We start from the raw sequence: 27,707 nt of genomic DNA, 5'->3' as shown, positions 1-27,707 counted from the left end.
AGAGGTCAGTTCTAGGCAACAAGACCTTCCCAGAAGGTGGGGTAAAATTTTCCTTTTTAACTCATGTGTTCCCAAGAGTCTTTGGGTTTTTAGGAATTTCTATAAAGAATTTCAAATATTTTACAAGTAATTTCCAAGTACCATAATATATTCTTCCTTCAGTTTGGTATCCCAAGCTTTTGTTAAGGTGGTGACACATTTTCCTCCACTCAGAACGTTACTGTAACTCTGAAGGAGAAAAGGTATGTGGAGTTACTGTTGTCTGCATTGACCTTCCTTCTGTGGCTGCACCACTCCTACTTCTGTGAATCTGAGCAAATAAGAAAACAGACCACCTGTGTGTGAGCAAGAAGCACACATATTTTGCTGAATATGTGGTTTCGGTGGTCTTCACATTGCTTCTGTGTTCTATAGGTAGCCCAGGTTTTATACAGACAGACAATCTATTTCGCCTGATAGAATGAAAAGAATGAGAATCATGTGAAACCAAACATAAAGAGATGGGTGTCTAAGGCATAATACCCATTTAGGGATTACCAATGATCAGCTCATTTTTTTAACTTTTAAGTTCAGGGGTACCTGTGCAGGTCTGTTATATATGTAAACTTGTGTCATGGGAGTTTATTGTACAGATTATTTCATCACCTGGGTATTAAGCCTAGTTTCCATTAGTTATTTTTCCTTATCCTCTCTCTCTTCCCACCTTCCACCCTCCTGGGTGTGTTATGCCACTTTATATGTCCATGTATTCTCATCATTTGGCTCTCACTTATAAGTGAGAATATGTGGCATTTGGTTTTCTGTTCCTGCATTAATTTGTGAAGGATAATGGCCTCCAGCTCCATCCCTGTTCCTGCAAAGGACATGATCTCATTCTTTTTCATGGCTGTGTAGTATTCCATGGTGTATATGTACCACGTTTTCTTTATTTGGTCTATGATTGATGGGCATTTAGGTTGATTCCATGTCTCTGCTATTGTGAATAGTGCTGCAGTGAACACATGTGTGCATATGTCTTTATAATAGAATGATTTATATTCCTTTGGGTATATATCCAGTAATGGGATTTCTGGGTCAAATGTTATTTTTCTTTATAGGTCTTTAAGGAATCACTGCACTGTCTTCCAAAATGGTTAAACTAATTTACACTACACTAACAGTGTATATGCATTCTTTTTTCTCCACAACCTTGCCAGCATCTGTTATTTTTTTACTTTTTAATGATAGCCATTCTGACTGGTGTGAGATGGTGTCTTATTGTGGTTTTGATTTGCATTTCTCTAATGATCAGTGATGTTGAGCTTTTTTAATATGATTGTTGGCCACATGTATGTTTTATTCTGAAGAGTGTCTGTTCATGTCCTTTGCCGACTTTTTAATGGGGTTGTTTGTTTTTTTTCTTGTAAATTTGTTTAAATTTCTTATGGATGCCAGATATTAGATCTTTGTTGGATGCATAAGTTGCAAAATTTTTCTCCCATTCTGTAGGTTGTCTGCTTACTCTGTTGATAGTTTATTTTGCTGTGTGTCAGGGGAACTAGCTCCCAATATTTCAATGTAGGTTCTTTCTATTTTCCCTAAGTGTCAGCTGGTCTGAAAAATAAAGAGAAAGAATACAAAGAGAGAAATTTTACAGCTGGGCCTCTGAGGGTGTCATCACATATTGGTAGGACCATGATGACGACCTGGAGCTGCAAAACCAGCAAGTTTTCCATAGGGATTTTGAAAGGGGAGGAAGTGTATGAACAGGGAGTAAGTCACAAAGATCACATGCCTCAGAGGGAAATAAAGGTCACAAGGCAAGGCAAAATTAGAATTACTGATGAGGGCCTATGTCTCGTTGTGCACCCATTGTCTTGATAAACATCTTAATGGGAAACAGGGTTTAAGAGCAGACAACCGGTTTGACTAGAATTTATCAGGCTGGAATTTTCCAATCCTAGTAAGCCTGAGGGTACTGCAGGAGACCAGGGCTTATTTAAGTCCTTATCTCAACTGCATAAGACAGACAGTCCCAGAGTAGCTGTCTACAGACCTAACCCCAGGAATGCATTCCTTCCCCAGGGTTACTCCTTGCTGGGAAATAATTCATCAATGTTTCTCCTACTCACACATCCATCTATAGGCTTTCTGCAAGAAGAAAAATATGGCTCTATTCTGCCTGACCCTGCATGCAGTCAGACTTTATGGTTATCTTTCCTTATTCCCTGAAAATCACTGTTATTCTGTTCTTTTTCAGGGTGCACTGATTTCATATTGTTTAAACACACATGTTTTACAAACAATTTGTACAGTTAATGCAATCATCACAGGGTCCTGAGATGACATACATCCTCAGCTTATGAAGATGATGGGATTAAGAGATTAAAGTAAAGACAGGCATAAGAAATTATAAGAGTATTGATTGGGGAAGTGATAAATGTCCATGAAATCTTCAAAATTTATGTTCGGAGCTTGCATATAGGCAGGTGTAAGAAATTATAAAAGTATTAATTTTGGGAACTGATAAAAGTCCATGAAATCTTCACAATTTATGTTCTTCTGCCTTGGCTCCAGCCAGTCCCTCCATTCAGGGTCCCTGACTTCCCACAACAGCTGTGCAAAAGCTTTTTAGTTCCATTAGATCCCATTTATCAATTTTTGCTTTTGTTCCTATTGTTTTTGATGTCTTCCTCATGAAATCTTTGCCCATTCCTATGTCCAGAATGGTATTGTCTAGGTTGTCTTTCAGGGTTTTTATAGTTTTGGGTTTTACATTTAGGTCTTTAATCCATCCTGAGTTAACTTTTATATATGACATAAGGAAGGAGTCCAGCTTCAGTCTTATGCATATGTCTAGCTGGTTATCCCAGCACCATTAATTGAATAGGAAATCCTTTCCCCATTGTTTGTTTTTGTAAGGTTTATCCAAGATCAGGTGGCTGTAGATGTGTGGCCTTATTTCTGGGTCCTCTATTCTTTTTTTAAATTTATTTTTTATTTTTATTTATTTTTGAGACAGAGATTTGCTTTTGTTGCCCAGGCTGGAGTGCAATGGCGTGATCTCCACTCACTGCAACCTCTGCCTCTGGGTTCTCTATTCTGTTCCATTGGTCTCTGTGTCGATTTTGTACCAATACCATGCTGTTTTGGTTACTGTAGCCCTGTAGTATAATTTGAGGTCAAATAGCATGATGCCTCTAGCTTTGTTCTTTTTGCTTAGCATTGCCTTGGTTATTTGGGCTTTTTCTTGGTTCCATATGAATTTTAAAATAGTTTGTTCTAGTTCTGTGAAGAATCTCAATGGTAGTTTAATAAGAATAGCATTGAATCTATAAATTGCTTTGGGCAGTATGGCTGTTTTTATGATAGGGATTCTTCCTATCGATGAGCATGGAATGTTTTTCCATTTGTTTGTGTCATCTCTGACTTTTTAGATTTATTCTGATCCAAACATGAGTGACCATGGCCTGTCAGCCCTTGGGAGGTCCTGAGAACATGTGCCCAAGGTGATTGGGGTACAGCTTGGTTTTATATATTTTAGAGAGGCATGAGGCATCAATCAAATACATTTAAGAAATACATTGGTTTGGTTCAGAAAGGTAGGAGAACTAAAAGCGAGGGCTACCAGGCTATAGGTAAATTTAAACATTGACTGGTTGACAATTGGTTGAGTTTGTCAAAAGACCTGAGATCTATAAAAAGGAATGTTCAGGTTAAAGATAAAGGATTGTGGAGACCGAGTTTTACTGTGCAAAGGAAGCTCTCAGATAGCAGACCTCAGAGAGAGAGAGAGAGAGAGAGAGAGCAGGTTGTAAAATGTTTCTTTTTTTTTTTTTTAGGGTAATTAGCATAGCTATGAATTTATTTATTTATTTTTTGTTTTGAATGATTTATTTCCCACCTTCTTTTTTTAAAATTATACTTTAAGTTCTAGGGTACATGTGCACAACGTGTAGGTTTGATACATAGGTATCATGTGCCATGTTGGTTTGCTGCACCCATCAACTCGTCATTTACATTAGGTATTTCTCCTAATGCTATCCCTCCCCAAGTCCCCCACCCGCTGACAGGCCCTGGTGTGCGATGTTCCCCGCCCTGTGTCCACACGATCTCATTGTTCAGTTCCTACCTATGAGTGAGAACATGTGATGTTTGGTTTTCTGTCCTTGTGATAGTTGACTGAGAATGATGGTTTCCAGCTTCATCCATGTCCCTGCAAAGGACATGAACTCATCCTTTTTTATGGCTGCATAGTATTCCATGGTGTATATGTGCCATGTTTTCTTAATCCATCATTGATGGGCATTTGGGTTGGTTCCAAGCCTTTGCTATTGTGAATAGTGCCACAGTGAACATACATATGCATGTTTCTTTATAGTAGCATGCTTTATAATCCTTTGGGTAGATACCCAGTAGTGGGATTGCTGGGTCAAATGGAATTTCTAGTTCTATATCCTTGAGGAATCGCCACACTGTCTTCCACAATGGTTGAACTAGTTTACACTCCCACCAACAGTGTAAAAGCCTTCCTGTTTCTTCACAGCCTCGTCAGCATCTGTTCTTTCCTGACTTTTTAATAATTGCCATTCTAACTGGTGTGAGATGGTATCTCATTGTGGTTTTGATTTGCATTCTCTGATGGCCAGTGATGATGAGCATTTTTTCATGTGTCTGTTGGCTGCATAGATGTCTTCTTTTGAGAAGTGTCTGTTCATATCCTTTGCCCACTTTTTGATGGGGTTGTTTTTTTTCTTGTAAATTTGTTTACGTTCTTTGTAGATTCTGCATATTAGCTCTTTGTCAGATGGGTGGATCACAAAAATTTTCTCCCACTCTGTAGGTTGCCTGTTTACTCTAATTGTAGCTTCTTTTGCCATGCAAAAGCTCTTTAGTTTAATTAGATCCCTTTTGTCCATTTTGGCTTTTGTTGCCATTGCTTTTGGTGTTTTAGTCATGAAGTCCTTGCCCATACCTATGTCCTGAATGGCATTGCCTAGGTTTTCTTCTAGGGTTTTTATGGTTTTAGGTCTAACATTTAATTCTTTAATCCATCTTGAATTAATTTTTGTATAAGGTGTAAGGAAGGGATCCAGTTTCAGCTTTCTACATATGGCTAGTCAGTTTTCCCAGCACCATTTATTAAATAGGGAATCCTATCCCCAGTTCTTGTTTTTATCAGGTTTGTCAAAGATCAGATGGTTGTAGATGTGTGGTGTTATTTCTGAGGCTTCTGTTCTGTTCTATTGGTCTGTCTCTCTGTTTTGGTACCAGTACCATGCTGTTTTGGTTACTGTACCCTTGTAGCATAGTTTGAAGTCAGGTAATGTGATGCTTCCAGCTTTGTTCTTTTTGCTTAGGATGGTCTTGACAATGTGGGCTCTTTTTGGTTCCATAGGAACTTTAAAGTAGTTTTTTTTCGAATTCTGTGAAGAAAGTCATTGGTAGCTTGATGGGGATGGCATTGAATCTATAAATTACCTTGAGCAGTATGGCCATTTTCACGATAATGATTCTTCCTATCCATGAGCATGGAACGTTCTTCCATTTATTTGTGTCCACTTTTATTTTGTTGAGCAGTGGATTGTAGTTCTCCTTGAAGGGGTCCTTTACATCCCTTCTAAGTTGGATTCCTAGGTATTTTATTTTCTTTGTAGCAGTTGTGAATGGGACTTCACTCATGATTTGGCTCTCTGTTTGTCTGTTATTGGTGTATAAGAATGCTTGTGATTTTTGCAAATTAATTTTGTTTCCTGAGACTTTGCTGAAGTTGCTCATCAGCTTAAGGAGATTTTGGGCTGAGACGATGGGGTTATCTAAATATACAATCATGTCATCTGCAAACAGGGACAATTTGACTTTGTCTTTTCCTGATTGAATACCTTTTACTTCTTGCTCTTGCCTGATTGCCCTGGCCAGAACTTCCAACACTGTGTTGAATAGGAGTGGTAAGCGAGGGCATCCCTGTCTTGTGCCAGTTTTCAAAGGGAACGCTTCCAGTTTTTGCCCATTCAGTATGATATTGGCTGTGGGTTTGTCATAAATAGCTCCTATTATTTTGAGATACATTCCATCAACACCTAGTTTATTGAGAAATTTTAGCATGAAAGGCTGTTGAATTTTTTTTTTTTTATTATTATACTTTAAGTTCTAGGGTACATGTGCATAACGTGCAGGTTTGTTACATATGTATACTTATGCCCTGTTGGTGTGCTGCACCCATCAACTCGTCAGCACCCATCAATTCATCATTTATATCATGTATAACTCCCCAATGCAATCCCTCCCTCCTCCCACCTCCCCATAATAGGCCCCAGTGCGTGATGTTCCCCTTCCCGAGTCCAAGTGATCTCATTGTTCAGTTCCCACCTATGAGTGAGAACATGCGGTGTTTGGTTTTCTGTTCTTGTGATAGTTTGCTAAGAATGATGGTTTCCAGCTGCATCCATGTCCCTACAAAGGATGCAAACTCATCCTTTTTTATGGCTGCATAGTATTCCATGGTGTATATGTGCCACATTTTCTTAATCCAGTCTGTCACAGATGGACATTTGGGTTGATTCCAAGTCTTTGCTATTGTGAATAGTGCCGCAATAAACATACGTGTGCATGTGTCTTTGTAGTAGAATAATTTATAATCCTTTGGGTATATACCCAGTAGTGGGATGGCTGGGTCATATGGTACATCTAGTTCTAGATCCTTGAGGAATTGCCATACTGTTTTCCATAATGGTTGAACGAGTTTACAATCCCACCAACAGTGTAAAAGTGTTCCTATTTCTCCACATCCTCTCCAACACCTGTTGTTTCCTGACTTCTTAATGATTGCCATTCTAACTGGTGTGAGATGGTATCTCATTGTGGTTTTGATTTGCATTTCTCTGATGGCGAGTGATGATGAGCATTTTTTCATGTGTCTGTTGGCTGTATGAATATCTTCTTTTGAGAAATGTCTGTTCATATCCTTTCCCCACTTTTTGATGGGGTTGTTTGTTTTTTTCTCGTATATTTGTTTGAGTTCTTTGTAGATTCTGGATATTAGCCCTTTGTCAGATGAGTAGGTTGCAAAAATTTTCTCCCATTCTGTAGGTTGCCTGTTCACTCTGATGGTAGTTTCTTTTGCTGTGCAAAAGCTCTTTAGTTTAATTAGATCCCATTTGTCAATTTTGGCTTTTGCTGCCGTTGCTTTTGGTGTTTTAGACATGAAGTCCTTGCCCATGCCTATGTCCTGAATGGTACTACCTAGATTTTCTTCTAGGGTTTTTATGGTATTAGGTCTAACATTTAAGTCTCTAATCCATCTTGAATTAATCTTCGTATAAGGGGTAAGGAAAGGATCCAGTTTCAGCTTTCTACTTATGGCTAGCCAATTTTCCCAGCACCATTTATTAAATAGGGAATCCTTTCCCCATTTCTTGTTTCTCTCAGGTTTGTCAAAGATCAGATGGCTGTAGATGTGCGGTATTATTTCTGAGGACTCTGTTCTGTTCCATTGGTCTATATCTCTGTTTTGGTACCAGTACCATGCTGTTTTGGTTACTGTAGCCTTGTAGTATATTAACTAAGTACAAATGAAGTCAATGGTGTACCCCATTAAGCATGCTGCGTTGTATGTCAATAAAACAAGCCCTCCCCCACCCCGAGCCCTGGCCCCTGGCAAACATAGATAAATGATTGTGCACTGCATGATGATACCATTAGGTGAGAACTTTGGTTCATGCAGTCGGCTGCCAGAGAGGTTGCACCCAAAACCCGCAGCCCCGGCACCCAAAGTCAGTCAGCGGTGGTGGCTCATGGTGTCAGCCGTGCTCCTTCCACAACACCAGGTGAATACTGTGGTCAGGCATGCTGGTGGCAAAGACCAAGCCCGTGTCATTGTGCCCATCCAGTCCATTCAGCCAGGATGCTTCGCCTGCCAAGAAGCTTGAGCCTCTCTTTGACTTCCTGTACTCTGGCAGAGGCCAGCGACTAATCAGGCTCTCTGTCCGCAAGTCCATGATGTACAGGTAGCGGTTGTCAAATAGCAGGGCAAAGATATCTCCAAAGCCAAGCAAGGCCAAGTTTGCTATCTCAGGTGTCTTGATGACCCTGAGAATATCATAACTAGCAAAGTCCCACTGGTAGAGACCAAGTGCTGAACTGCAGACAATGTATTTCCCATCAAAATGCAGTCTTGGCTGCAGGCAGATGCTTCTATCCTCAGAGACAATGTCTTTAAGCACTTGCAGTTGATTTCTCTCCCAATTGGCCAAATCTTAATCTCATATTTGTCTGCACTTAAGAGGATGCAGTCTCCAGGACTGTGCAAGAGAGACTTGACTTTGCACTTCTGCAAAACTACCTTGGTGACCCATTCCGTGTGCCCGGTGAGTGTGTTCAGGCATGTCCCAGCAGATAAAGCCCATACTTTCACAGTGAAGTCTGCAGAGCCGCTCACCAAGATATCCAGTTCATCATTGTAGTCCACGCTAAATACCGCCCCCGTGTGCCCCCGAAAGTGCTGGGTCCTGGCTCCGGAACTCCATTCCCAGCAAGCCACAGTGTTGTCAAAGGAGCCTGTCACAGGCTTCTGTTCATCAAACTTCACCGCTGCACAAGTGTGGGTCTGGATGCCATAAACCACTGCCCTGTGCTCACATCCCACAGCTTTGCAGACAAGTCATCTGACCCTGTACAGAGAAGTCCATCTTTGTAGTAAAGTGCATACACTCTGGCACTGTGTCCAATTAATGATGAGGTCTCAAAGGCTTCATGGTCCTCCAGTTGCTTCATTCTCAAAATAGCCTTCAAATAAACCTTCTTCCAGTGCAAAGCGTCCTGAACAGAATCATCTATCTGCCAGCCCAAATTTTTACATGCAGTCTGCCACACCTCTGTACAGGCACTTATCACCTTATTCCACTGTTTAGAGACGAGGCAGCATGTGAGTAAAGTCTGAGGATCGAGCCATTTTAACAAATAAAAACTGAGCTCCAGGGGAAGAAGGAGTTTGAGGAAGTCCCGCTTGAGGAGAGTCTCTAGGTTATTGGAGAGATGCCTGAGCTGGACTGCCCCACTCAGACTAATCAGGTGATCCAGAGTTTCATTTTTCTGCAAGTCCGTCAGAGAAAGAAATGTAACAGAAATGTTATCAAGCCATGTCTCAAAGTCCTTTCTCTCCACAAGGTTATGGAAAATTTTACCTGAGCGAGCGCCCCGGGGCCCGGGACCTCGCGCCGGGTTCACAGCTACTAGGCACGCTCGGGCCGCCAGAGCCTCGCAGCGGCGGGGTCCGCTCCGCAGCCATGGCGCCTGGACCTGTGGCCGCCGCTCCTGGTCCACAGCCTCACTGGGCAAGGCTGTTGAATTTTGTCAAAGACCTTTTCTGCATCTATTGAGATAATCATGTGATTTTTGTCATTGGTATATTCTGTTGATCTGGGGTGGAGAGTTCTGTAGGTGTCTATTAGGTCTGCTTGGTGCAGAGCTGAGTTTCAAGTCCTGGATATCCTTGTTAACCTTCTGTCTCATTGATCTGTCTAATATTAACAGTGGGGTGTTAAAGTCTCCCATCATTATTGTGTGGGAGTCTAAGTCTCTTTGTAGGTCTCTAAGGACTTGCTTTATGAATCTGGGTGCATATATAATATATATTTAGGATAATTAGCTCTTCTTGCTGAATTGATCCCTTTACCATTATGTAATGGCCTTCTTTGTTTCTTTTGATCTTTGTTGGTTTAAAGTCTGTTTTATCAGAGACTAGGATTGCAACCCCTCTGTTTTTTTTTTTTGTTTTTGTTTTTTTTTGTTTTTGCTTTCCATTTGCTTGGTAGATCTACCTCCATCCATTTATATTGAACCTATGTGCGTTCTTTGCACATGAGATGGGTCTCCTGAGTTTAGCACACTGATGGGTCTTGACTGTTTATCCAATTTGCAGTCTATGTCTTTTAATTGGGGCATTTAGCCCATTTACATTTAAGGTTAATATTGTTATGTGTGAATTTGATCCTGTCATTATGATGTTAGCTGGTTGTTTTGCCCGTTAGTTGATGCAGTTTCTTCCTCACATCGATGGTCTTCACAATTTGGCATGTTTTTGCAGTGGCTGGTACAGGTTGTTCCTTTCCATGTTTAGTGCTTCCTTCAGGAGCTCTTGTAACGCAGGCCTGTCGGTAACAAAATCTATCAGTGTTTGCTTGTCTGTAAGGGATTTTATTTCTTCTTCACTTATGAAGCTTAGTTTGACTGGATATGAAATTCAGAGTTGAAAATTCTTTTCTTTAAGAATGTTGAATACTGGCCCCCACTCTCTTCTGGCTTGTAGAGTTTCTGCCAAGACATCCGCTGTGAGTCTGATGGGCTTCCCTTTGTGGGTAACCCGACCTTTCTCTCTGGCTGCCCTTAACATTTTTTCCTTAATTTCAATCTTGGTGAATCTGACGATTATGTGTCTTGGGGTTGCTCTTCTTGAGTAGTATCTTTGTGATGTTCTCTGTATTTCCTGAATTTGAATGTTGGCCTGCCTTGCTAGGTTGGGGAAGTTCTCCTGGGTAATATCCTGTAGAGTGTTTTCCAACTTGGTTCCATTCTTCCTGTCACTTTCAGGTACACCAATCAAATGTAGATTTGGTCTTTTCATATAGTCCCATATTTCTTGGAGGCTATGTTCATTTCTTTTTACTCTTTTTTCTCTAACTTCTCTTCTTGCTTTATTTCATTAATTTCATCTTCAATCACTGATACCCTTTCTTCCACTTGATCAAATCGGCTAATGAAGCTTGTGCATAGGTCACATAGTTCTCGTGCCATGGTTTTCAGCTCCATCAGGTCATTTAAGGTCTTTTCTACACTGTTTATTCTAGTTAGCCATTTATGTAACCTTTTTTCAAGGTTTTTAGCTTCCTTGTGATAGGTTCAAACATGCTCCTTTAGTTCAGAGAAGTTTGTTATTACCTTCCTTCTGAAGCCTACTTCTGTCAACTCATCAAGGTCATTCTCCGTCCGGCTTTGTTCCATTGCTGGCAAGGAGCTGCGATCCTTTGGAGAAGAGGCGCTCTAGTTTTCAGAATTTTCAGCTTTTCTGCTCTGGTTTCTCCCCATCTTTGTGGTTTTATCTACCTTTGGTCTTTGATGTTGGTGACCTACTGATGGGGTTTTGGTGTGGATGTCCTTTTTGTTGATGTTGATGCTATTCCTTTCTGTTTGTTAGTTTTCCCTCTAACAGTCAGGACCCTCAGCTGCAGGTCTGTTGGAGTTTGCTGGAGGTCCACTCCAGACCCTGTTTGCCTGGGTATCACCAGCGGAGGCTGCAGAACAGCAAATATTGCAGAACAGCAAATATTGCTGCCTGATCCTTCCTCTGGAAGCTTCATCCCAAAGGGGGACCCACCTATATGAGGTGTCAGTCGGCCCCTACTGGGAGGTGTCTCCCAGTCAGGCTACACAGGGTTCAGGGACCCACCTGAGGGGGCAATCTCTGTTTTCAGAGCTCAAACACCATGCTGGGAGAACCACTGCTGTCTTCAGAGCTGTCAGGCAGGGACGTTTAAGTGTGCAGAAGTTGTCTGCTCCCTTTAGTTCAGCTAAACCCTGCCCACAGAGGTGGAGTCTAGAGGCGGTAGGCCTTGCAGAGCTGCAGTGGGCTCCACCCAGTTCGAACTTCCAGGCCACTTCGTTTACCTACTCAAGCCTCAGCAATAGTGGATGCCCCTCTTCCAGCCAGGCTGCCACCTCACAGTTTGATCTCAGACTGCTGCACTAGCAATGAGCAGGGTCCATGGGTGTGGGACCTTCCAAGCCAGGCACAGGAGAGAATCTCCTTGTCTGCTGGTTGCTAAGACCTTGGGAAAAGCACAGCATTTGGGTGGGTGTATCCCATTTTCCAGGTACAATCTGTCACAGCTTCCCTTGGTTAGGAAAGGGAAATCCTCCAACCCCTTGCACTTCCCAGGTGGAGGCGACACCCTGCCCTGCTTCAACTCACCCTCTGTGGGCTGCACCCATTGTCCAACCAGTCCCAATGAGATGAACCAGGTACCTCAATTGGAAATGCAGAAATCACCCATCTTCTTGGTGAATCACTCTGGGAGCTGCAGACCAAAGCTGTTCATTTTCAGCCATCTTGGAATGGATCCGTCCTCTGACTTGTTTGAGCAGTGTTTTGTAGTTCTCCTTGGAGAGCTCTTCCTGCTTTGGCTCTCAGCTTGACTGTTGTTGGTGTATGGAATGTTAGGGAGTTTTGCACATTGATTTTGGATCCTGAGACTTTGCTGAAGTTGTTAATCAGCTTAAGGAGCTTTGGGGCTGAGACCATGAGGTTTTCTAGATATAGGATCATGTTGTCTGCAAACAGGGATAGTTTGACTTCTTATCGTCCTATTTGGATGCCCTTCTGTTGCCTGATTGCCCTAGCCAGGACATCCAATACTATGTTAAATAGGAGTGGTGAGAGACGACATCCTTGCCTTGTGCCAGTTTTCAAGGGGAATGCTTCCAGGTTTTGCCATTTACTATGATGTTGGCTGTGGGTTTGTCATAGATGGCTCTTATTATTTTGAGGGATGTTCCCTCAATACCTAATTTACAGGGAGTTTTTAACATGAAGGAGTGTTGAATTTTATAAAAATCCTTTTCTGTGTCTATTGAGATAATCATGTGGTTTTTGTCTTTAATTCTGTTTACATGAGGAATCACATTTATCAATTCACATATGGTGAACCAACCTTATATCGCAGGGATAAAGGCTACTTGATTGTGGTGGATAAACTTTTTGATGTGCTCCTGGATTTGGTTTGCCAGCATTTTGTTGAGGATATTTGCATCCATGTTCATCAAGGATATTGGCTTGAAGTTTTCTTTTTTTGTTGCATCTCTGCCAGGTTTTGGTATCAGGATGATGCTCGTAAGCCTCATAGAATGAGTTAGGGTGAAGTCCCTCCTCCTCTATTCTGGGAATAGTTTCAGCAGGAATGATACCAGGTCTTCATTTTTCTACCTTGTAGAAAAATTGACATGGTAAGATAGCTTGGTAGACATGAAATCAGAAGCGGGGGAGTTAGTTTGATTATCTTAGAGGAGGCATTCTTCATCACTGTAGGGGAAAAAAACTTTCAAGGAAATGGTGTACTTGAGTCCACAGGCCAAGGCACCTTCTTTCCCCAGAGCATGCTAGAGATACATTGACAGATTATTTTAGTTGCCTTTTTTACTCTATGTAGATGACCCCATCCCCGCCATATTCACATATTCCTTCTTCACTCAGGGTACAAAATTGAGTAGGACACTACTTTCTGAGTCATATGCTGGATTTGAGGAGATACTGAAGCCACAAGACTGAAAGAACTTTTAAAGTGTGGGTGATTTGGCTAAAAGCTACTCTCATCTATGATATATTCATCTTACTAGTTTTGCTCTCAGAGGAAATTCCTGTTTCCAAGGTAAAGGAACCTTTCTCTAACTCCTCCTACCTTCCTCCTCACTAAATGGGTACAGAAAATATGCTTGGAAAAAAACACAGGGGACCCTTATATTGCCATTCTGAAATATCAGTAGTATCTGTCACATTTTGACAGGAACTAGATACTAATCAATTTATAAGATTGAGTTTTCATGTATCTAAAGTGCAGATACTCTGTGTTGATGGTTAAAGAGAAAGCCAGCTGGTTAGGTGTCAGATGATCTGTGACAGTGTTACCGTAGACATTTAATTGCATGACCATATCTTATCCAGATGGCATTTCTCACTTACACTGATACATAACCCCAGAGGGACAGAGGGGCAGATGTCAAATTTCTCTCAAAATAAAACTTTGAGTCCACTCAAAGTCTACCAAGTGAGACTTTACAATTCTGCCCAAAGAGTACAGAAATTACATTGATCTGGCAAGAAAGAATGAATGGGAACCCAAAGGTAGCTGCTTGAGTTAATCAGGTTGGCGAGTGGTTAGCAGGGTGCTAGAGTGGACATTAAACCAGGGTGCAACATTAAACCACCAGTGCACAACTTCCTAAGTACCCAATGTTCACCTTCCCAGCTCCTAGTATCTTTGACACTTTACTCTTAACTGGAAACCCTCTGTACATTTTTTCCTCTTTGACTCAAAGCCTTTAGAACTCTCGAGCTCAAGCAATCCCCTCCTGCCTTAGCCTCCTGAGTAGCTGGGACCACAAGCACATGCCACCACACCTGGATAACTTTTAAATTTTTTGTAGAGATAGGGTGTCTCCCTATGTTGCCCAGGTTAGTCTCGAACTCCTGGGCTTAAGTGATTCTTCTGCCTTGGCCTCCCAAAGCACTGGGGTTATGACCCACCATGCCTGGCCCCACATCTTGCTTTTCACATAATGAAATGTTTTGAAGACAGTTTGCATCAACATTCATAGATCTAGCTCAGTCTTTTTCATGTCTGCATAGAATTATGTAGTATGAATGTAGTAGAATTTATATATCCAGACACCGGTTGATGACCTTTAGTCATTTTTAGTCTTTTGCCATTACAAACAATACTGCACTGAATGTCGCGATCTATGCACCATTTTTTCACATATTCATAAGTAGCAGGTTACATTTCTAGAAGTAGAATTCTTCAGTCAAAGGATATATATGCTTTACCCTTTGATAGATGTTACTCAATTGCCTCCCCGTCAAAGAGGTTCTACAAATTTTTACTCCTACCAACATACAAGAAGTATCTGTTTTCCCAAATCTTTGTCAACTTATGTCATTTCTTTACTGAATTTACAGTAAAATTCACTTTTTTAAGGTGTAAAGTTCTATGAATTTTGACAAATATATAAAGTTATTTAACCACCACCACAATCAAAATCTAGAATATTTATCTTATTTCCAAAAGCTCCTTTGTGGCCCTTTGTAGTCAATCCTCTGTCCCCATCCTGAGCCTTTGCCTACTGATCTAATTTCTGTTCTTAGTTTTGCCTTTTCCAGAATATCATATCAACGAAAGCATGAAGTAAATAGCCTATTTGAGTCTGGTTTCTTTTACTTAGCATAATGCTTTTGAGATTCATACATGTTGTTACATTTATCAGTAGTTTATTCTTTTTCTCTATTGCTGAGTAGAATTTCATTGTATGATTGTTCCCAATTTGTATACATTTGCCAGTTGATAGCATTTGGATTGTTTTGAGGTTTTGGCAATTATGAATAAAGCAGTTAGAAATATTTAGGTACATATCTTTGTGTGGACATAGGTCTTTGCTTTCCTCAGGTAAATATCTCAGTATGGGATTGCTCAATTTTATGGTGAGTTTACATTTAACTTTATAAGAAACTGCCAAACACTTTTTCAAAGTGGCTTTGTTATTTTCCATCCCTAGCAGCAAGGCACAAGTGTTTCAGTTGCTCTGCATTCTTACCAACATTTCATATTGTCAATATTTAAAAAAATTTGGCCATTCTAATAAGTGTGTAGTGAATATTATGTATTTATCAAACTTTAAAAATGTTGCTATTCTGAAAATAACTTTTTTCATTTACATTTCTTTAATTAAGGGTAGTTAGAATACATTTAATATGTTGATAACCCATATATTTCTTTTTCTTTGCTTTGCCTATTCATCTTCTTTGCCCATTTTTCTGTTACGTGAGCTGATCATTTTCTTAATGATTTTTAAATGATGCTTATATGTTAGTGAATCCAACTATTTCATAATTGTTGCAAACATTTTTTTCTGTTTGTCATTTTTTACTTTGATTTGTTAACTTACAGAAATACGATTTACAAATTTTGAAGAGAAGAGGAGACTTTATTTCTTATAAAAGGTTACAGCCTGCAGGATGGCCATTCTGACAGGTTGGGAAGTATAGCCTCCAGTCAGAAGCCAGAAACATACTTGGAGGGAGGGGCAAAGGGAACAAGAATTTACACAGAGCTGGTGGCCAGATATACATATTCAATAAGCTATAGAAGGATTCATGAATATTTATGAAGGGAGAACCATCTGCATGTGTAATTGAGCCTTCTGCTTCTCCATGTTCAGAAAATGGTGGTGATCTTAGATGGAGTTTTTGGCCCTCTGACATCAAAAGGTGAAGCAGAGGATGTAAAAATACTAGCTACCTATTCTTCATAGACCGGCCAGAACCACCCCATGGTTAGTGATCTCTTATCAGGCAGAAAAGGTGGGGCAGCACAAGGGAGTCGATTGATATCAGTGGTGGAGCCTTTTGAAAGGGCTGGTTTCTGTTAGGCCCTTGAGAAGGAAAGCCTAATCCTAGTTAGCAAGGGAGAGGGTCTGAGCCCCTCCCACCCTCCATTCCATCTTGGCCGAGAATGCAGTTTTCAAGGTTTCTCTGGGGTCCCCTTGGCCAAAAGATGGTCTGGTCAGTGAGTTGGGGGGCTTAGAATTTTATTTTGTATAGCTTATAGCACACTTTTCTAAGTAATATTTGTATGTAACCTCTAAATTTTGTACCTCATTGGTGCAAAAATAAGGTGGTAGAAATGAGAGAGTTTATAAAGGCAAGGTATATGAGACAAGACTATAAGGCTAGGCACCCTGGTTGAGTCAGTTCACCCTGCTTCCACTATTACCCAACACTAGAGATACATGGCCAATACAGATTTTCTTGCTTTTTCTCACCATCTGCAAGTAACCAAGGCTTGTTGACAAATGCAGCTGCTTTGAGAAAGCATAGAGTCCCCAGGGCACAATTTTTCAATTTCAGATGTGGAAGAAGACTCGTTTAGTGGAAGCAATGTGCTTATTGCTGAGGCCATCAATACACCAGATTGTTACGCCTTTTGGCTGGGACACAGGGAATTCCTGTCTGCAGTGTCAGTGACATCACTTTGCCGGAAACAGCCTTCCTCACTGCCAACCCTACACTTAAACATGGGATTCCACACTGACCACAAAGGCCTATTATGCTCAATGCAATCTATGGGCAAAAGAATTCAGGGGAGGCTAGAAGGGGTGAGAGGAAGAGAGAATAGATGGTTTGGTAGGAGGAAGTGGAAGAATCAGGGAAGAGGACTCCTTTGCTTCCTCATTTCCCACACACAGAGCCTCTGTCAGCATTTGATTTTTGCGATCATTAACATTTTTAGAGTCAGGTACAACCAAGTGCAAAGTCAGTTATGTGAGTTATGTGCTGCTAATCTGAGAAGAGCATGTTGCCCAAGAACTGTGGGTGGGGGAGCCTCAGGTTGGCTGAATCTGATTTGCAGGAAGAGCTTGTTCTGCATCCCCAACCACATCTACACTATTTAGATATCACCAAATAGGCTCTCCCCACCCAAAACTGAGTTTCAAGGGGTCCACTCAGTATCAGCCAGGCTACGTTGTTAAAATACATGCAATCGTTTTCTAACTAAGAAGCTGCAAACTGAGAATAATCGGCTAATTAAAAGTTCAAAGAGTGGAAATAAAATAGCATTAAAAAGAGCCAGTAAATTCCTCTGATGTCTGTGGTTCAAGAGATCAGTGGAACAGGACATGGGTTATTTACTCCATTACCCTGTCTTTCTACCTTTCTTTTCATTCTCACCCCCACGCCTTCCCTTCCCTCTTATTTCCTGGCTCTATTTTCTTGCCTGTGTCTCCCAACCCAATGTCCATCTTATTTTTCCTCCTTCTCTTTTGCCTTTCCGTTTAACTACCTGATTATCATTGAGGTCTTTAGGATCAAAGTTTGTCTTTAGCAGTTGTGTTTCTCTTGATGTTTGTGCCGACTTCTTTAAGTAAAATATAGACAGGAAAAAGCCCACTAAATTAAACTGCTTTATCCTTGAATGTGACTCTGGATTGGTTAATTGGAGAAATATGGGGTGGGGGTAGAATAAGACCTTTCCATTTAGATAGAATTTTGGACTAGTGCTTTTGCATTGAGTCAGCTGAGAAAGAATAAAACTGAAAAATTTCTACACATCTCTAATGCAGGACAATGATTTAAGGCATTGAAGTGGAATTGAGACACTTGGATCAAATCCCTGTTCTGCCATGTGTAAGGTGTATGACTTGGGCAAGTCCCTTAAGTTTCCTGAGAATCACAGTCTCAGCCTTTTGTCACTTAACTGTAAGCTTCTGACTGTCAGGGATCAGATTCATGATTTCAAAAGGTAGGACATTGGTGTGCTCAGTGAGAACAGTCCAGACAACCCTTCCAGTCAAATCCTCAATGTTGGTCACTTTTTATTTCTGGATAATGAGATTGGCTACCACATAGCAGTACTGGTAGCACAGCCCAGGCACTGTAAGAGCCTCAGTCATGTACTGTAGGGTAGGGTGGTGGTTGAAAGCCTGGACCTTGAAGCCAGAATGTCCATGTTTAATTCCTGGCCCTGTTACTGGTGGCAGCTATCTGGGCAAGCGTATCCATACAGGTCTGCAGTGACCTCAATTCTTGCCTCCTCAGAAGAAAGAATTTGAGGGGCATAAAGTAGAAAAAGAGACTGAGTCAAGTTTCAGAGCAGGACTGGAAGTTTATTGAAAAGGCTTTAGAACAGGAAAGAAAGGAAAGAACCCTTAGAAGAGATCCAAGTGGGCAACTTGGAGAACAAACACCATGTTCAACTGTGATCCTAGGACTTTATAGGCTGCCATCTTGAGCCCTTTTCCCGTGATTCTTCCCTTAGGGTGGGCTGCCTGCACACGCAGTGCCCTCCTCACCTTTGTGAATTGAGCATACAGTGTGTTTAGGAAGTTGTGTGCATGCTCATCTGAGGCTTTCTTTCCTTTTCCGGTGGAGTGCTTCTGGCAAGTCATCTTCCTCCATTTGTCTCTTAATGTGCATGCCCAGGAAGTTGCTTCTCCCTGGTGCCTGAATTCAATGAGCACTTTAATGTTACAGCTGTGGATCAGCAGGAGATTTTCTGTCCCTGGCTCCAGCTACCAAATTACCATTTTTGGAGAAGCAATGTGATCAGTTGTCAAACCATCACCTGACATTTCTAGTGGGTGGGGGAGAAGAGCCCTTTCCTGCCATGTCTGTCTAACTACTTGTAACAGTGCAGCATTTACATCAGTGTAACTTTGGGAAGTTACTTAATCTCTCTGTGACTCAGTTTCCTCATCTGTTAACTAACGATAATTATAATAGTGACTGTGAGTGTGACTTTATTTGAAATATAGTAGGGTGTTCGGAGATGTAATTAAGCTAAGGATCTTGAGATGAAATCATCTTGAATTTAGGGTGGGCCCTGAATCTGATGACTGGTGTCCTTATAAGAGAAAGGAGAAGAAAACTTGACAGATAGAACAACAGGGGAAAAGGCCATGTGAAGACAGAGGTGGAGATTGCAGTGATGCAGCCACAAGCAGAGGAATGCTAAGAAGCTGAAAAAGACAAGAAAGACATCTCTTCCAGAACCTTCAAAGGAAGCATGCCCCTGCTGATACCTTAACTTTTGGACTTCAGGCCTCTAGAATTATGAAAGAATAAATTTCTGTTTGAAGCCAGCAAGTTCATGGTAACTTGTTGTGGCAGTCCTAAAAAGCTGATACAGATTTTATAGAGAAGACGATAGTATTACATGCACCTTATAGGACTGTAGTGAAGGCTAAATTAATGGCTGCATTTAAAGTGCTAAGAGTAGAATCTGGAATACAGTAAGAACTCTTTAGTGTAGGCTATTATGTGTTGTTAGCTCATTGAAGCTTACATAGCAACCCTATGAAGCAGATACTGTTGTGACTCCCATTCTGCACGTGAGGAAATGGAGGCTTACAGAGACTAAGCAAAGGTAAGCTTGTCTGAACTCTGCTCTAACTTGAACCATGCCCCAGAAGTCTGTGGAGTTTGACTATCTGCTGATGGATCCTGATGATTGTTGGCTCGGTGACTGTTCCTGATGACGGTCCCTCAGAAAAGACTCTCCAGTTCTAAGCCATGAAGAATTATAGAAGGTATTGAGAAGGTTGTCTCATGTGATTATGTTTACTCCTCCTGGATGTGTCTGCCCAGACCTGGTTTTGGCACAAGCTCTGCTCTGATGGAGCCAGGCTCTGTCCACACTTGGCTGTGTGGCCTGATCTCATTTGGGTAGCCTCAGCACATCATTACCACAAGAGGCAGGGATGTGCCACCCTAAAAGGCCACACCCTCACTCTCCATTGACTTCAACAGTCCCCAATGGTTCCTTGTTCACCCCTAAGTTGCTGAGCGTGGATTATACGAATGACATTAGAAGTAAGTCACATCACTCAGAATAAGGCAAAGCCCTCACTAGTGCCCTCAAGGCCTTATGAGCAGGGCACCCCTTTGTTCCTTTGACCAGTTCCTACTACTCTCCCCTCAGGGCCTTTCCGTGTACAGTTCCAGTTTCTGTAAAACTCTTGCCTCAGAGGTATGCAGGCTTTCTCCCTGCAATAGAAATCACCTTCTCAGGCCAGTCCTAATCACCACATCCTTCCTTTTTACTTTCCTTGCTTTTTCTTCCTCCTCAGCACTTAAAATTATGTAATACACTGTAAATTTTACTTGTTTATCTTGCTTATTGTATTTCTCTCCAAACTAGAATATAAGCACCATGAGGACAGGGACATTTCTCACTTTGGGTTATTGCTGTAGCTCAGAGCCTAGGGCATATCTAGTTCATAGTAATAATGTATTCAATAAGTAATTATTGAGTGACCAATTGAAAAAATGAATGAGGCATAGCCCCCTCTCCAACAACTATAGAAGTCCCAAACTGAAATGGTTCAAACTATATCTAGAGGTAGCACATGAAGAGAGGACTACTGACATAACTGAGCTTTGTAGAGTGTGGGGGGAACATAGCTTCCAACTGAGCTTGATTTTGAAGAGACAAAAAGACTTGGAGAATGACGGGAATGGAATTACAAATGAAGGAAGTCCCATGCTGAAAAAAATTCAGAGAATCCAAAATTCATTCATCCATCCATCCATCCATCCATCCATCCATCCATCCATCCATCCATTCATACAACATGGGATATACCAATGAACAAGCCAGAAAAAAGTCCCTGCCCTAGGGAGCTTACATTCTAGTAGTCATAATGTCAGGAATTCTCATCTTGGAGCCAAACAGATCTGTTGGTTGGAATGGTAAAATGAGAAGGGCTGAAATTTCTGAAGGGCTTGGAGGTCTAGGTAGACCAGTGTGGCTTTCATCTGGCACACAGCAGGCCATAGGTTCTTGATAAGGTAGAGTCTTAGGAACGTCAATTGTGGAAGATTTCTATAGCCACATGAAGGAGGGATTCTGATAGGGAAGAGAATTAGGAAGTGTGGGAGTCACAGAAAGGGCCATTGTAGAAGATCAGATATGAGGTAAGGGTGACTGGAATCAGGGGATGTGGATATCACTGTGGAAGAAGGTGGGTCTAAGGGGCTTGGGATGAAATAACTGAGATACGATCTTCAAGCCCCTGAGTGTGAGAACAACCTACATATGTATCCTCAAGAAGAGCTCCCTGAAGGAGAAGAAGGAAGGTAGCAGGGGTGGTGTAGAGACTTTGACTCTGGGAGTTGGAGGAATGACAAGGCCAGATTAGGACCAGTCTTCTGAGCTACAGTGATTGTTCCATCATTAGGCTATGTAAACACAGGAAGGACCACAACATTCCTTGGATGTTTGCTCACCAATGTTTGTCCACATTTGCTGTTTTGTTCTCTATATGACAAGAAAAGTTCAGTCCAGATGTGACCCATAACAAATTGGAAACAATTTGAATCTAGTCAGTCACATTGGATCTGCAAAGCAAAACTTGTTTTTGCCTGAAATGCACCACATCTGTCAATACCCTAAATCTATTTATTAATGGAGTAACATTTTAAAATGTTATATTTTTGTTATCACAGAGTAGCAATGCTGGGATTTCTCTGTACAACAGAATTTTGACTATGGACAAAATTAAATTATTCATTTGTTTGTTTTGGAGACAGGGTCTCACTCTGTTGCCCAGGCTAGAGTGCAGTGGTGTGATCTTGGCTCACTACAACTTTGGTGTCCTAGGCTCAAGTGATCCTCCCATCTCAGCCTCCCAAATAGCTGGGACTACAGGCCTACAGGCACTTGCCACCACGCCTGGCTAATTTTTGTATTTTTTTTTTGTAGAGTCAGATTTTCACCATGTTACCCCCCAGTCTCAAACTCCTGGACTCAAGAGATCCACCCACCTTTGCCTCCCAAAGTGCTGGGATTACAGGTGTGAGCCACTGCACCCTGCTGAAATTAAATAATTCTGATTTTCACCTTAGTGTGATTGTAACTGGACATCATGATGGCTGTTTCTATAAGAATCAAAAGAACCTTTGCTTCCTTTGATTCGTATAAAAATCTTGAAGGTATTTTTCCTCTGACACAGCTAATTGGTTTGAAATCAGCCTGTTTTTTCAAAGCTTGGGTTTCCTTCAGTTTCGTCTCTGTCAGGTGACGAGTTGAAGTTAATATTACCTTGCTCTCTCACTTTAAGCAGAAAATTCCTCTCCCTTGTCTCATCACATGAAAAGAAAAAAATGCAAAGGAAGTGGCAGTCTTAAATTCTCCAGTACAGTAAGCCAATTCAAAGGGAAAACAATGATAACACTTTGCCATTGGATATTTTTGGAAAATCGTTTGTTGAAATTCTGTTTCAAAATACCATTTCACATTGTATGACAGAAACCACATTTCTGTTATCCACAAGGCAAATGAAGGGCTTTTCAGGGGGAAGACAATCAATGTGAATTTTCCATAACAGAGCTTGACTGTGGCAGTCATGGTGTCTGAAAGCACTCTGGGGGTCCAAGAAGAAGGGGCATTTACCTAAGTAATTCTATTTTTATGAGCACATCCAAGATATGTCAACCTGCACCCCACCTCTAGCACCTCTTCTCTGGCACCACTTCTGAGATGACTCTCCTGCTTCCTGAATGTGATCAGGGACTTTTGAAAACTGGCTTTCATATAGTCCATGGAAGACAGCATTTTAATTACTGCTCTCTGGAAAACGTAGTCAGTTACATGAAAAACAAACTTAACCATTGTGGGTTTTTTGGTAATAAAAACATTTGAAAAATCACTTATGGAAAATTCCTAAATTTTCTCTTTGACCTAAAAGTCTTTTTAGGATGAAAGGCTTCCATATATTCTGGTAACCTGGATATCATTGCAAAAGCTGGGAAAATGTGGAAAAGTGTATATCCAACTCCTCAGTGACAAGAAGAAGTTAGTAAATATTCTCGTTAGGAAAAGGAAGAAATAATTATAGTCACATCAAGTTGGTTCCCACCTCTGGGCTCTTGCAGTTTCTGTTCCTTCTTCCTCTTATGTTCTTACTCCCTCTCCAGGCTGGTGTTTTCTCCTCAAATGTCACCCTCTAGGTCTCAGCTCAAATGTCATCTTCTGAGAGAGGCTTTTTTGACCCTCAATCTGATACCTTTCCCTTCATTCCCAATTCTACTGCAAGTCACTCTATCACGTTCCTTGGTTTGAATTTCTTCTTAGCACATATCATGATATCATGACCTGATATGACCTATTTGTGTGCTTCTTTTCTGGTTTATCTTTCTCCCTAACTAGAATGTAAATTCCAAAGAGCAGAGGCCTTATCAGTTTTTCTTTTTTTATTGTAGTAACTTGGATGCTAAGAATAGTGCCTGAAATGGCCATGGAAGGAAAATGAGATAGCAAGATTGTCATATTTACAAAAACAAAAGAAGTTAATAGATAGACCTTTTTGAATAGCTTGAGGGAGTAAAACATTCAAAATTTTATTATGGTAGAAACATTGCTACAATTTGTTTGTTGTTATATTTATAATTGGTTGTTATATTTATAATTATTTATCCAAAGGACATGCTAGCTAGGGCCGTGTTTGTCAACATCACAACATTGGGAACCAAAATGGGGTGCCCTTAGAGGGTTCTTTTCCAGATTCCAGAACACTGGCATCAAAGAGGACATCTCTCCCATACCAGTTTTATCAGGATGTTTTAGCTTCACGTAATTAAAATCCTGACTCTAATTGGGTCAAAGCATTAAGTCTTGTGGAAGGATGGACTCAGCATTTGTTGATTTAGCAGCTTAAAATGCCATCAAGGACTCACATTCTCTACATCTCTCTGCTCTGCCATCATTGGATGTCATCCCTTCCAGGCAGGACAATATTTAAGGATGAAGAGAGAATGTTTTCTTTTTTCCCTAGACTTGCCCCAGAAGACTTCCTCCAGGGTCACATGGACCATAATTAGGTGGCATACCCATTGTTAAACCAATCACTGGTGAGGGAATGAAATTACACAGACAAGTCCATCCCTGAGCTTGGAGGAAAAGCAAGCATCTGAACAAAATGGAGGTTCTTTTGGGAAGGGAGAAGTGGGGAAGTGCTGTATATTTCATCTGCTCTTCCTTGTTTGGAAGCAATAGATAATGATGTTGCTAAAACTTTTTCTCCTAAATTTTGCATTGTTTGGTCTGGTGGGTAAAGACTGCCTCAAGATTCTGGGGATTGAGGTGGATTGGAGACCCATACCTTAATCCAGGCTTAGAGTTGAATTAAGTTCAAGCTTCTGCTCAAGAGCTTCAGGGGGAGCTCCCATTTCAGTGCCCAGCCAGCTTCTACTGACAACGGGGGAAAGAGAAAGAGGAGACCTGGGCTCCTCTTTTAGCTTTTTGATCCCACCCTCTGTCCTTAGAGAAGTATAAACTATTCTAGAGAACCCATCTCATTTCCATATGCTTTTTAATTATGTTATCTTGTCCTTTCTTCCCAAAGCATAAGGAAAACATTTGGGGATAGTTTGGGGAGTTGAGAGAGGAGGAGATTGAGTTGTCAAAATGGAGGGAATGGTGCAACCATTTCATTTCCTGTTTGCTTCCTCTATGCAATCTGTTTACATCTGACCAAAGTAGCTTTTGCCTTTTTTTTTTTTTTGAGAGGGAGTTCGCTCTGTTGCCTGCGCTGGAGCACAGTGGTGCGATCTTGACTCACAGCAACCTCCGCCTCCTGGGTTCAAGTGATTCTCCTGCCTCAGCCTCCTGAGTAGCTGGGACTGCAGGTGCACGCCACCACGCCCATCTAATTTTTGGATTTTTAGTAGAGACGGGATTTCACCATGTTGGCCAGGATAGTCTTGATCTCTTGACCTCGTGATCCACCCACCGTCGGCCTTCCAGAGTGGTGGGATTACGGGCGTGAGCCACGGCGCCCGTTTTTGGTTTTTAATTTTTTTCAGACAGAGTCTTGTTCTGTCACCCAGGCTGGAGTGCAGTGGCGTGATCTTGGCTCACCGCAACCTCCACCTCCTGGGTTCAAGTGATTCTCCTGCCTCAGCCTCCTGAGTAGCTGGGATTACAGGCGCCCACCACCACGCCTGGCTAATTTTTGTATTTTTGATAGAGATGAGGTTTCACCATATTGACCTGGCTGGTCTCGAGCTGCTGGCCTTGAGATCCACCTGCCTTGGCCTCCCAAAGTGCTGGGACTACACGCGTGAGCCATGACGCCCAGCCACTTTTGCCTTTATATAACTCTACTATTGGAGCCTTTTTAATGTCCCATGACAGAATGAGACTAAAGACAAAATAAATAAGATAATATGAATTATGATCCAAAATGTTCAAGACTCCTCAGCCTCTATGCCATTACTAATCACTTACTATATAAGGGTGGTTTAAATGCAAGGGGTATGTATGTCAAGCCAGGAAATGTCATGGAATAGCGGGATTTGTTGTTTGATGATACATTATTAATACTTTTTAACATCTTAAACATTTTGTGGTAGATTTCAAAAATGAGGAGGGCTATCCTTGTTTTTTGTTATTTGTTACTTGTACCTTGATAGATCTGTATTACTTGTTAAACAGCCAATTTGGGGCTCTTCTCACTCCTCATTCCATATCTGATCACTGACCTAGTTTTGTCCTTGCCACAGCCACTAACTCAGTCTTGGCCTTTGTCAAAGTACAAACAAATCCTTTTGCTCTTGAATTATTTCCCAATTACTTTGTAAGTGCCTCATTGATAAAAAAAAGATTGGCTTTTAATCTGTCTCTGATACCTCCAGGTAGCTATTACAAGACCAGACAGAAAGGGGAGGAAAATCAGTGTTTTTGATTTCTTGTTGGTATTTTTTTTTTCTGCTTTTGGTTTTAGAGTCTAACGTGAAGACATTTTGCTCCAAGAATATCCTAGCTATCCTTGGCTTCTCCTCTATCATAGCTGTGATAGCTTTGCTTGCTGTGGGACTGACTCAGAACAAAGCATTGCCAGAAAACATTAAGGTAAGTCAAATATGTGTGTGTGTTTGTGTGTATCTAAGAGGGGATCTGGGTGGGACAGGGGGAAGAGGGTTAAGGTATGTAGAGCATAGGGGAGGAGTTGAGGTTCTAACAGCCCAGGAACAAGTCAATTTCCACTGGATTAGGGTAGTAAAATGGAAATAGATGCTCATTCTAGAAGAGTAAATGCCTTGAATCAATTAGTGGTGGGAAGATAACTGCCTTTATGATTGTTTAGCAAACTCATTAAATTGATACTCTGGCAGAGATTAATGCTTTATTCAGCTCATCCAGATCTGTGTAATACTATGCCAAGATTCTATATTCTAGTATATTTCCACTTCTTCATCATGGGTGAATCACAATACTGCACTCCGTTCTTTTTACTTCATTATTATCACTATCACCAAAACAATACGTTTATTATACAGCTCTGTATAAAGTACTATGGAAGTCAGAGATTGTGGAGAAGACATGTATCTTATCTCCAAATATAGTAAAGAATCAACAAAATCAATAAAAGCAAATCAGAAAACATATGTGTATCAAGTATAGTCATTTGAAATGAATTCATGGATAGGCAGATTTCTTGTGACTTTTTTTTTTTTTTTTTTTTTGAGACGGAGTCTCGCTCTGTCACCCAGGCTGGAGTGCAATGGCCGGATCTCAGCTCACTGCAAGCTCCACCTCCTGGGTTCAAGCCATTCTCCTGCCTCAGCCTCCCAAGTAGCTGGGACTACAGGCGCCCGCCACCTCGCCCAGCTAGTTTTTTGTATTTTTTAGTAGAGACGGGGTTTCAGCGTGTTAGCCAGGATGGTCTTGATCTCCTGACCTCGTGATCCACCCATCTTGGCCTCCCAAAGTGCTGGGATTACAGGCTTGAGCCACCGCGCCCGGCCTCTTGTGACATTTCTACATTTGAACAACTAGTTACTATCATTAAAGATCATTAGGATCATTAACTTTAATGTATTTCTGTTTTCTTTCCAGTTCATCAAAGTAAAATTTCAGACATGAATATCTCACAAGTACTTTGTAATATGGTCATTATATTTTTTAATCTGTTAATTAAAAAGCATGTGGTAAATAAAAATTTATATTATAGATATACCATTTTAAACTTTCACTGAAATTATAGTAACAAATATATAAGGGTTCAGATGATACCAATATACTAATAAGCATGTATGTCTATGTGGGCAGTAATATATCCAAAAGTTAACTTGACCATGGAGGCCTGGGAATACACATGTAGAAGTATATTCTTTTGTATTTGAAGATGTTGAACTGGGAGCCTGGAAGGATGGTTGCATATGCCAGGCCTCTGAAACTTTTGACATCCACCCAAATCACTGTATAGCAGAGGCGTGTGTGTCACACTGGCATCTTTTTGTCAAGTTCAACCCAGTGGTGCTGTGTACAGCAGTCCCTTTGTCAAGACAGAAAGCTGATACTATCTCATTGTTAAGGGTCGCTTGCCTTTTAATATTGAGTGATGTTTCCTTGGCAAAACTTCACTCACAGTTGAAGTCTCATGACATCTTGGTTCCATTATTTGTT

At 41.1% G+C, this 27,707-nt stretch overlaps 1 protein-coding gene across 2 annotated transcripts in view; it reads left to right on the top strand.

The window, feature by feature from the left end:
• The window catches only part of ENTPD1 (ectonucleoside triphosphate diphosphohydrolase 1), a 117,088-nt gene that overhangs the window by 46,725 nt on the left and 42,656 nt on the right, over positions 1 to 27,707 (top strand). For both annotated transcript variants that reach the window (XM_030940403.1, XM_010366292.2), the window contains exon 2: positions 26,023 to 26,150. In XM_030940403.1, coding sequence (XP_030796263.1) covers positions 26,023 to 26,150 — 128 coding nt within the window. The remainder of the gene's footprint in view (positions 1 to 26,022; positions 26,151 to 27,707) is intronic.

The sequence above is a fragment of the Rhinopithecus roxellana genome, chromosome 11 (assembly GCF_007565055.1).
Source record: "Rhinopithecus roxellana isolate Shanxi Qingling chromosome 11, ASM756505v1, whole genome shotgun sequence".
In the NCBI taxonomy this organism is placed as follows: domain Eukaryota; kingdom Metazoa; phylum Chordata; class Mammalia; order Primates; family Cercopithecidae; genus Rhinopithecus; species Rhinopithecus roxellana.
Note: the sequence above shows the minus strand (reverse complement) of the source record. Positions and strands in the feature narration are given on the sequence as shown.